A 12,790-nucleotide genomic window follows, 5' to 3' on the forward strand; every position below is an offset into this window, starting at 1 on the left:
TATCTAGTTCTACCTCACTGGAGCAACGTTGTAAGCGCAATTATTTTTACACAAGGAAAATTAGCCCTTTCTTTGTAGTATATTTACTGTATCTATATATTTATAAACAAAAAATTAAAGATAAACTTATGAGAAAATTTTACTGATTTATACTCGGAATCGATCCTAGATCCTAGATCCGTATTGTAAATATATTTTGTTAAGATGGAAAAATATTATATTATTAGCTCCTAAAAATAATTTATAATACACCCATATATATAGACTAACTTGAAAAAACTGCATGCCATATATAATATTCCGTTTGTTACAGACATTACTAACAAACTAACCAGTAGATTCTATGACAGAATCACTAATAACCATACTAACACACTTGTGAAGAGTCTCGGTGATTAGTCTAGAGGTAGGATAGTCACAGTGCTATCCATTGTTCCATTGTTGTAAATCATTTGTAAAAAAGGTTCGGCAAACCTTTAACAATGCATTTACAACCTTTGAACAATACGCGGCACCTTCTGGGTCCGGTGACTAGACTGATTACAACAAAATGTCTATACCCTTCAGGTATAAACACAGATTACCTAAACACAATCTGCTTTAGGTCATCGACTTTAGTGAGTCTTTAATTAATATTATGTATTAGATGTATTAGGAGCATTTATAAGGATTGTAAATAGGTTTTTGAGCTCTTTTTCCTATTATGCTGCAGATTAACATTAGAATAATATAATACTATGATTACTAACCAAATTAAATTAAATTGTAAAATAGAAAATTATCAGTAGATCAGTAGCTATTAAAATAGATATAAGATGTATTGTGAACATAATTTCGTAATAATAAAAAGCATTTAAAAATCAAAAAAATATATATATATTATTAGCTCAATTTTCAACTATTCTAAACTAGATATATCTAATATATAATTTCGAAAGAGACTCCTTATGTACGTATGTATGTTTTAGTTCGTAGAATCCGTGATTTAATAAAAAAAACAAATGAATATTCAAAAAAATTTAATAAAACGTTTACTATTAGATTAGCCATGTTTAAGCGGTTTATATTACAAATACCGAGCGAAGCCGGGTAAAACCACCAGTATAATATAAATATGTAGTTGCCTGCACTAGCAAAAAATTACCAATTTGCTTCGTAATATAAAGTTGGAATTCTAGCAATCAATCAGTACTATTAATTGAATGAATTTTAAATCTCAAGTTTGAACTTAGTCTCAGATTTCAATTCCACTTCTTGCGGTGATTCCTATTATATTTGGAATATTAATTAGAAAGTAGTTTGATAGTTCCGAGGTAGTTTCACTTTGGTTCGCAAATGACGGTCAATACAAACAGGTGTAGTAGAAAAACAATAAAAAAAAAATCCAAAAATTTTCTCACGCGATAGCCGACGTTTCTTTGCTAGAGGAAGGTATTTTCCGAATTCCGAAAGATTTAAGGATTATTAAACTGCAATTGATCATCAACAACTGACAATGTCGAATAAGCAGTGTAACCATCGACCAAATGTGACCTTGTCCGATAGGACAAACAAAAAACTGTAGGTATATTGAAAAACAAGGCTGTCGAATTATTTAACATAACTTAGCATTGTTCACAGTTTCTATTGGCATCTCCTTAAATCGACACACACCAGATGCATTTCCAGCGAAATCTATGCCAAGAACGCGTTTTAAATCCTACATATAAATTACAATTCGACGGAAAAACAATGTACTAAATGTACAAGAATGTACTAAAAAAAGTAAACATTACAAAACACTCTTCTGATAAGATTACGATTCTATCAGTCAATGATATGATTCCGACGAATGTTTTGTCAGCACTTAACAGGTGAAATGTTATATCGTATCATAGAAAATCACGAAGAAATAATTAATCATAATATAATAAATACACTACAGATAGGGCACATGATTGCTCTATCTGTAGAGTGTAGGTTTGCAGAACTTGGACTTTTATCTTAAATTTAGTTTTATGATGCGGTCGTTTTTCTAAGTCTGAGACCTTCCCATTTATAAAGACTCACCCCCCACTCTTCGGAAAGATGCGCAAAAACAACCGACCCTCGGATGCGCATCTTTTTCTTGGAGTGGGAGTGGGCCTTCAAAAATGGTGTTAAGTATATCACTTGGGACAAGGAAAACTTTACTACTAGCGTTTGACGATTTTCATGACATGCACAATGGTAGATCTATAGTTGTTGTAATTTTAAAACACGTGGCATCCACAAAGCAACTACATACATACTTCAAATGTATGTATACCACCCCTTAGATAAAAATTCAAATTGCAACTAACAAGCTATACAAGAGACGGGCAGGAGCGTTTAGTTTCATTAAAACAGCTTTGACACTTGCCCTGACTAATCAATGCTCCGTTCGGCCAATAAATGAATTTCACCATCGGGTGCCAAGATTTGAGATGCGCTTCAAATCAGGACAATAATTCAGAAACAAACAGTAGAAAGCAGAGCGAAGAAAGTAGTATGCAGAACCACTAAGGGAAGTGCTACTCGATAATACAACTTTCCCCAAATGTAAGTGAAATATAATAATCGTTTTTACAAAACTATTCATTACTGAACAAGGGCAGACCCAGAACTTTTTAGTTTGCAATCAAAAAAGACCAGTCGCGCCAACCAATCGAACTGGCAAAATCCAATGGAGCACTTCAATTCGTATTGAATTCCAATCGTGTATCAAAACATCGAGAAAAATCGATCCACAGCGATGTTGTCGAGACCAACGGTCGAGTTGCACCGGCGAATCACAACAGGGACTAGATTCAAGGCAAGCCCGGCGACTTATCCAGTTAAACAAAAGGAAATGTCTTATTTGTGCGAATAAGCGTTAGATTAAAATGCTAGAAGTACCGGCGAGCGCACATGCGGTACTCGTAAGGCAATATAGAAGAGAGTCTCTGAGAATCCTGGAACCGACGATAGTGATCTTTTGGAATACGTGAGAGTGTGGGAGATCGAATGCGGTTCACGTGGATAACGGCCTCGCAACTCGATACTGGGGCGTTTCTCAAACTATTATTCGTTTGCCAAGGGGAAGTGCGTTATAGTACCTGGTCAAAATGATTGATTGTACTAAAAACCTAAATGAATCAACGAGCAACGAGCAGCTTGCACGCAACACCTATGAAAGTGGAACTATGCAAAACAAACATTAATGGTTATAACCAGAAATAGCCAAGATTTTTTCTGGAACAAACACACGTAGAGAATATAATTATCAATCAGTAGCCGCTAAATTTTGAGATGTCTAATCACCAAAGATCGGCGTTCGATTGAAGCTTTTCGTACAAAAAATGGTTCACTATTGTCAATTTCTTACAAAAACCATGCATTTTTGCTTTGAACTTTAATATTGTTAAATGAAAAGAATTATGAAAGCAAGCTGAATCATAACAAACCACTTTTATGTCTTCGCTGTATAATGACTAATAAAATATCGAATTTGAGGCAACGAGATTAGCATTCAGATAAAACAGCACCTTGGGTGCTAGATTTAAGATTTTTTTTTTGCTAATTTTAATATAACTAATTATACACTTGAAATGGGACCTCACACATAAACGAACTCCTAGCATATAAATTATAGTATCATTCCTAGATTTGCTTTCATAACGTATCTAATTTGAGACCTTGTCCTGCAAAAGTTGCGGAGTGCGATGTATTAAAATCATTTAATACTTACTATTCAGACAGTTAGTGCAATTAATCAACCAGCGGAGGTCACGGAGACATAAAAAAAGACTACCAAACTGAGAATGCTGACCTCAAAATAAGTTGCACCTAAATTTAGAATTCGGGAACGGAAAATAGAAAGTAGCTCATTGAGTGGCACCCAGAAGATATTAATCGAGTGACATTAATTCTTATAACTAGACCCGTATACTAAGTAGCACTCTCTGGGTAAACACTGCACTTAACGATCATGTATAATAAGTAAGTAGCGTTTGACCCTGTATTGCCCACTTGAGATTATCTTGCATTGAAGCTTGCACTTCCTTGATCATACGGTTTTCTTCCAAAACCAACCTAGGCAAATCGAAACCGAAGACAAAAGTTTGAGAGATGCAGCACCGAAGCAGTGCTCGGTTATGCAAGAGCACGTGAGATTCTTTCAATTGTATCAGCGAGACATTTGACAAACGAGTTGTTTCGTCGTCGACGCGTGCACACGACACCTTGCCAGTCATTTAGTTATGTACATATGTATGTACACACTTTTCAAAAGTCCAAAATCGGATCGCGACGCGATTGTGCAATGACTTCATTTTCGCGTGAGAAAACGCGAAAATAAGCAACAGTGCGAACCACGCCGATGGGCAGCCGGCGTTATCAAATTTCACAATGTGAAAAGTTAATTCAATGCATACTAACGAGAGACGAATGTGAAAAATCACTATAGTTATTATTATAACATCATAAATATGTATACAAAAGCATTGAGCCGAGTCACGCTCCGTCTTAATAAACCCACGCAAAGTATTGTATTAACTGTGCAACTTATTTCATATAGTGGCCTGGTGTACGCATTCTTGCACTTGCACAAAGTGAGCACCGTCCAATGAGGTGTCAGCTGACGGAATTTGCGTATGCGCATTGTTGTTTTGACATATGTATACACGAACGTTTATCATTTCATTAAAGAAATCACACTATTGATCGACTGACTGATCAATCAGCTTCGCTCAGATCAGACCGAATATGCGCTAAGACGTCAGGCAATACTCAAAAATTCACGATGAGTTTTAACCCGACTAGATAAAATTTATTCCGGCTGATTGGTAATGGTAAAAATAGTACTAAAATCCTATCAGTGGCGGCTCTATATGGGCTGCAGCCTCCCAGTATAGTACATATGCATGCTATTTTTGTTTGTATTCGGTCAACGCGATACTACAGCCTGATTCATATATGCAGCCCCACCACTGAATTCTCACGAGCCGCCACTGAATCCATTACATATTATGGATAAAATAAAAACGAATGGAATTGGAATTGGAAGTTTTGGACAAATCAAAATGCTACATAAATCCCAATGCACTTCGAGAAATATAGAACGTCATATGCTCGGTATTTTTTATAATTTAATTTAAATTTGCACATGATTCACGGGTTTTATTTACCCCGAGTGACACATATGGTATTAAACTTATGTGCACTCGGGGTATATAAATTTATAGATTATAATATATTTGAAATCATATTCAAATAGCGGTGACAAATAGGAAGAAGGATGGTTTTTCCAATTTGTCGAGGAATGAAATCAGAAAAATTGGCAAACTCTGATAAGAAACGATCGACCTGGAGTCACAAACCAAAGTCTGGCCAGCAGTGGGTCTCTAGTGGGACTCGAACCCGTGATCACTCTGCTCGTAGGCATAGTATGCTCACCACTAGTCCACGTCGCTGGTTGTGATAGTTATTTATAGGCAACATAGTGAAGAGATTAAAGTGAAATTAAAATTAGACGAAAGGTGAACAAGAAAAGTAATCCAATGATACCCAAGAGAGAGTAGAGCCAAGAATAGAACAGATGGACAATGTAAGAAAAATGGGTGTTGCTCAAACCAGACAAGACGATTCAAATTAAGACAATTCTCGAGATGGCAACGATTGAATAATCGACTAGCACGAATCAAGCAGATTTTTATGAGGGGAACGTCCAAAGATTCACCGCTTTCCAACCCGGTAGAACTACACTTGCATCCACATAACAATATGTATAGCAGCTATAACGAGATACCGATCGAACGTAATTTTGATTGAGAATCGTCGAGTGCTTTGGATAAGGGTCAACGAACATAACCGTGATGGTATCAACGTCAGCTTCATGCCCACAGCCCTTGTTTACCCAAGAGTCTCCTTGCTCGTGTGAACTGCTCATTCAATATTCAAATGTAGGCATGTACACATACACAACACTATCCGTTTACACAGGATGTTTTTCGAGTGTCGAGTTGTACCATTCGATCGAAATCCGATGCAAAGCAAATTAGCGCAGATAATTACGACGACAGCGACACTTACGCAGGTGGTTATAGAATTCTGAATATTTTTGAATAAAAATTGCACAAATTCAAACATCTTTCATATTACATGCAATTTGAATGTAATATGATTGAGCTAGTTTCCGAACACCATATCTGTGATCCTTTTCCTTATTCAATGTCTAGTTATGAACCAAACAATTGGAACATCTTAGCTGAATAATAGGAAACGAGTATTTTTCTCTTACCACAGTCACAGAAATAAGGCACATTAAAACTAGTTCATGACAAGTGAATAAATTACTAATTATTGTACACTGGTATACGAAAATTCCTGCATCGGACTGTACGCAAAAAAATCGTGGGTTCAAATCCCGACCAAATACGCTACTGGCGAGATCTTGTGGTTATTAAAACACATATCGACCGTCTCCTGTAAGAATTTTCCGATTTTTCTGCCTTTATTGTTGTGACGGATTCAATAAATCGGTATCCCCCCCCCCCTCCCTCACAAATTCGAGTTATTAGCGTCTCGATTTTGTTGAATTTCATAAATGCTACCTACATATATAATGTATTCCTCACAAATTTGCTGTGTATTGAAAATTAGTTGACTGTCCCTACATGTCTACTTATTTACATATTAGCCACAGTGATATTACAGAATACTTTAACGCGTCACTGTAACCAAATATATAAACATATTACAAATACTATAGATGAGAAAATAAGCGAGACATTTATGTTATAGATAATAATTTTTTGAAATCCATATTCAAATAGTGGTGACATAGTGGATAGGATGGTTTTAGCCAGTTCGATGGAGATAAATTGTAATCAGATAGATCGGCAAACTCTGATGGGAAACAATCGACTTGGGAGTCACAAATATCCAAGTCTGACCAGCAGGCATTTATGATTATACTCTGAATAAATTATTTTCAATCGCGGTCAGCTCACGGGAGCGAAGTATCAACACAACAACCTAGCCATGCTGCTGACTAAATGACTGACTGTTATGTTTGAAAAATTGTTAGTGCTTATGTACAAAAATAATCTAACCATATGTGTCACCTTGGAGCAATTCCTGTCATGGCACATATGATGAATGTATGTAATTAAATAAATAAATAAAAAAAAGCTCCACCAGAGTGCGCGCCGTGTCTCTCGATCTGCTGGTATATTTCGCATAGCTCCACAATATGCGAAACACGCTCTTATTTCAAATATGAAAAAGTATCAATATCGTATATCCGTCACGAACGGGCGGACAGCTCAGCCTTACATATGCAAGTATATGATATGGTGAATACACAATCGTACGGGCTAAAGTGCTAAGAAAACTGTTAATGAACATTCATTCAAAGCACACCATTAAAGCAAAACTAAAAATAAAACCGTTACGGAAAAATTTCAACCATACAAGGCGCCTATAAGCACAATTATAATCATGACCGATGATGAATCGCATCGAATCAGTGGGCGTCCGACTCAAATTAGACACAAATTCAGCCAAACGAGCCAGCCGTCGAATGGGGAAACCGCCATCCGCAGGTTCCGAACGTGGAGAATTGGAAATCCGAGGAGTGGTGCAACTCCTCGGATTTCAGCAACGTCTCTCGGGTTAAATGGAAGCAGCCGAGTTGCAAGCGCAGGGGAGCGAGAGTTGCATACAAATAATGGTGGTGGCGGTGGCGGTGGGAGGAGTGGGAGATGTGAATTCATATATATATATATATACATATATATACGTACATTGTGCATAGAGATGTTGTGTGTGGATGTGCGGGGTCAAACCGGGTCCGATGGAGCCGGTTTGCATCTGAAAAACGGCCACATCGCATTGCTAAATGAAACGGACGCTTGCTTGCCTGCCCAAATCGGACGAAGATCAGGGTTGTCCAAAAAATAACTGATAAAGTCGACAGCTCGTATATCCTCCCTGAGTATTGAAGATAACGTATGTATATGAGAGATAACGACAGACTATAATGTAAATTTTATAAGATAAAGTTTTCTGTCGAAAGCCCGCTACGCTGAAAATTTCGCCAACATTTCCAACTAGAATTATTGTCAAATCGAATAGTAAGCAGGCACAAAAATTGTAGCTAATCCAAACAAACTCAAGATCACTACTGCAGAGGCTTTCGAGTTTTGTAAAGGTGGATTTTGACTCTCTAATATATGTATGTATCTTACAATCTATCAATGAATGTATTTTTCCAAAACTAGTTCCATCTACTTCATTGTAGTTAAAATGTAATGTTTACAATCTAAATTCCAATCCACAATCAATACTCAGCAGTTAGGGATTTCTATCGATAAATTTTGCTATGGTTATAATTCCGGTGTAAACCAATCTTTATAAACGTTGACACGGATTACACGACCCATGTACAATGCATTTTTTTCATTCCTACCTGGAAAGGCTTAGCGGGCAGTATTCTAATTTACTTTGTACATGCTCAAAATACAACGCCCATCGACGTTTTTCAGGCCCATGGACTTGTTGGCAAAACGCCAATCGGCGTTGATCAGGGTTCAAAGGGTTAAACAATTAAAATATAACAAAAAGGAGTGGAGGGCGGAAAGTCAAATATATAAGGCTACAGACTAGTGGCAAAGTGTTAGTTGTCACCATCTCCAAAATTTTTGGATTCTTAAACGTGTTTATTACGATTACATTCCACCATCGACTTGGCGGACCCAATTGAAATCTCAATCAGCGGCCAAACCTCGCAAAATGGCAAAATTTCAAGGCGATCAGAAGGGTGTAGGAAGTTTTTCAGATCAATTGATGAAGTGAAACTAATAAAAACCATGTAATAAAAAGTAAAAACTTTTAAAAATATGTTTCTCGAGGGGTTTGGATCCATCTCAAGCGACCCAAGAAGTATTGCTGGACTTTGAAAAACCAATTACAGCAGACAAATTCGTCACGACTCCGAAATTTATCTATCAATCGATTGATAATTTTCATAATATGTACGAATTTGAACATTCTACAGGCAAAAAAATAAAAAGAAACGTTTAACAGGGTTTTGTAAGAAAACATCCACACCAGTGGTGGAATAATTTACTTTAAGATAATGATGGAAACACTCGAAAAATTAGGACCGAACTATAAAACTTTCAGAACTCTTTCAACTTAGAAAGTAAGTTTAGCAGGTAAACAAAAAAAAAGAAGGGAGAATCATTCCATTACTCAATATATGTAAACAAACGGAAACTTTCCACAATAATGTGACGACACGACCAGGTACAAAAATTAGTCTACCACGATACGTCACACGCCAAACCAACCTTCCAGAGACGGTTTAGAATTGAAGTTTTCATGATTTTTTTCCTCGTCCACACACATACATATTACCATGATATATGTATTTATAAACGTTTCTAAAGAGTCGGATTCCGAAGCGAATAGAGCCTGCGGGCGACCCTGACGCAACTCGCACACACAGCTCTCACTATTCGTCGGAGAACGACCCGCGTGTAAAGGAATTCAATAGGAATTCCACATACCACACCACTGTTTACACACAATTCCAATCAGACCAATAATCCAAACCAAACAAACACACGTAAAACTAGACCAATTTCAAACAAACGTACTTCGCCCAAACCTCTTAACCAAATGTAATGATTCAATTGTGTAGTATGTGACAGGACTGTGAACAGTGGCGTAGCTAGGAATTTCGGGCCCTCGCGCAAAATTTATCCCCACCCCAGTACGTGATTTTTTAAAATATGAAATTAAATAATTGATACACGTTTACACAGTATAATAATCCTACAAAAAAATAAATTTAGCTTAGCCCACCGATTTTAAAATTTTATCTGCTCGATTTAAGGCTTGCAAAATTGTGTGATGAGTCGTGGATATATTTCCAATAAAGTCTTTTTTTAACAATGACATTACGTGATTAATTATCCCACTTGAACCCAAATATGTATGCAAAGATTTAAGTACAAATAGAGACCTTTTCACATTTCTGCATCGTAAAATACAGGAGAAACAAATTAATTCGTATATGTATAAGTGTATAACTCGAATCATTTTTATTACTTTCCATATTTTTAGTTGGACAGTGTTTAATTATACTGAGTGTATCTACATATATAAATTTGGACCTCCTGTCAAACTGGGCCCTCATACTTTGCTATGAGGTAGCACGCCACTGGCTGTGGAGTCAATAGAAATAAGGTATAATGTGAAAAATATAAAGTTATAGGCTTATTACGTACTATATATTATAAACGTTCTCATTACGATTATTAAGTTTTAAACCGATTGGAAGAATGTAGGAATATTAGCTGACCGAAGAGCGAAGTAAAACTAATAATTGCCTTGTAAAAAAACAACTCCAAACTTTTATCCAATTTTTTTGAAGTTTCTTTCGAATTGAATTTTTTTCTTGCACATTGTGAAGAAAAAAAAAACCAACCAATGCGAATAATGGATTAATTTTCGAATACATCTGATGTACTAAAACAGAGTGATAAATACATATATTGAGCTCGTGTAATTAATTATTCATATGTAAAAAAAATATTTTTTTTACATATGAATAATGGATTTGTCAAATATCGTCCTCTTCTCAACTTGAACTAAGCATGAAACATAAGTACACTACGTCTTAAATTTATACATCACTAGTGATGTTACCCGGCTTCGCTCGGTAAATGGAATTGAAATGAAAGCCATGACGAAAATCTTCATTTGTTTTTTTATAAAATTTATATACATATATTTGAATCGAAAAAAAACTATATATATGTATATGTGACGACCGACCAATCACAAACGTCTTTGACCAATCCAGCCAATCAGAAACGACTTTGACGACAGCCAATCAGAAACGAACTACACCGTTTCAGATTTATATATGAAATTTATATGTACATCACAGGTGTTGGCGAGTCACTCTAGTTCCTTGAATCAATATTCACAAACATTAAAATAAGTAAATGCGATCTAATTGCGAAATCAGAGTCACTACATTTTTAACGACTCTGACTTTAAACAGGCCTATATATATGTAATCATATCGATTGCGATGGACAACGGAAATCCAGAGTAGATACAATTGCAAACATCTTTATCTCGAAAACAATCCATTATCAATAAAACAAATATATATATGTATGTATATTATGGCATTTAACAACACTTTTGTTTCATTGCGATTAATTCATTTGAAAAAAAAAACAACATTCATTTGTTTCTGCATTTGTATACGAGAGTGAGCGAGGGCTGACAGAGTTGCCAACTCACTTTCAGGGGATCGTTTTTGACGTTTGATATTTTGGCCATAATATTGAAGTTTTGGGGTGCGTTTCCGAGGGGAGGGGAGGTGAGGTGGTCGGGGGTTGCCACTGCACTCTACACGTCTACGTCTACGTGTATGTCTACACCGAGTATATCAATGGTATGGTGTGTACATCGTATGGGGGTCGGATGCACCTGCGCAGCCCAACTGTTTGGGGTCAAAGTCCGCACCAGATCGATACCGGACGCGTGGAAGTCTCCAACGGCTGGTGTGCTGTGGATGACGTACGACACGGCACGGCACGATGACACACATACCAGCACCAGCGCATACTAAGCGTATGCACACACTCACTGCACTAATTACACACGCAGAGAATGCGCCGACGACGAGATGCAGTGTACTGGTGAAGTAGTGTAGTGGTGTAGATTGAAGCAGTGAAGCAGTGAAGAAGGGAAGGCGAACTCACCCAAAGCTCCGTGCCCCAACTCATGGTGGTGGTGGTGGTGGTGGTGGATGCGGCGATGAAGGTGGTGGTTGGGCCGCTCGAGTGCGGCTTTCGAAGTCAAAGTCAACGGCTCACGTTCCGACGGGCGATGGGCAGGGGGTGGTGGGTGGGAGTGGGGTGGGTAGTGGGTGGCGGGTGGCGAGCGGCGTTGTGCGCGGGTGCGGCGGGTCTACACCGACACGACACGACCGCTACCCGACGACATGGCCGCGAGACTGGCGGCGCTTCGAGCTACGCTACACACTGTGCACACACGTGCCAACCGATCTGTTTACAAATACACCCTGAATGTATTTACAGATAGCGTGCCCTTTTGCTAATATTGAAGCGTATTCGTTTACCAAATTTAAACTCAATAACTGTATATGAATAATTAAAGCGTTTTTAGGTTATTTTACGGTGCGTATTTGCCGCTTTTTTTTAAATGCTTCTATGGGGGCGTATGGAGTGAAACGATGGAATTGTTACAGCAAGACTGTTTAATGTGATGGGCGGGAAAGAACTAAAGTAGTAACAGACCAACTTGGCCGAGTTGGTTCCAACTCGTAGGATGGTGACCGACATTCGACTATGTTGTAGAGCCGCCAAACTTCCTCTAAACAAAAACAGGATACTACTCGTCTCCAAAACCTACTTAGCCAAAGCCAAAAGAGAAAATTTCACCGACACGTGCAACCAGCCTTGATTGCAGGATTTCATTTTAGTTTTTTTCAAGGTGGAGAAAAGTAGACAATTTTTTAAGAGACTTCTGATCGAGATGTTTAAGCTTATTACAGTTTCTGCTGGCCTAAACTTCTGGAAATGATTAATTGATTTGATTTAAATTGATAGTATTTGCCGTATAAGCCGCTTCCCCTCCAAAACAAAAGCCTGTTTTCTGGTCGTAACGCCACGAAAGCCGACCATGATACAATTGGTCTGAGCACAAGTCAAAGTTGTCGGGTACGTACATCAACTCGCCAAAACCCTTTACTTACTAAAGT

General features: G+C 37.5%; 1 protein-coding gene across 11 annotated transcripts in view; it reads right to left on the minus strand.

Annotated features, from left to right (window-relative positions):
* The window catches only part of Cip4 (formin-binding protein 1-like Cip4), a 50,799-nt gene extending 38,745 nt beyond the window's left edge, over positions 1 to 12,054 (minus strand). For all 11 annotated transcript variants that reach the window (XM_077431145.1, XM_077431141.1, XM_077431140.1 and 8 more), the window contains exon 1: positions 11,769 to 12,054. In XM_077431145.1, the coding sequence (XP_077287271.1) occupies positions 11,769 to 11,792 (24 nt within the window). In that variant the 5' untranslated portion in view covers positions 11,793 to 12,054. The remainder of the gene's footprint in view (positions 1 to 11,768) is intronic.
* Between the last annotated feature and the right edge of the window lie 736 nt (positions 12,055 to 12,790).

The sequence above is a fragment of the Arctopsyche grandis genome, chromosome 5, assembly GCF_051622035.1.
Source record: "Arctopsyche grandis isolate Sample6627 chromosome 5, ASM5162203v2, whole genome shotgun sequence".
NCBI lineage: Eukaryota > Metazoa > Arthropoda > Insecta > Trichoptera > Hydropsychidae > Arctopsyche > Arctopsyche grandis.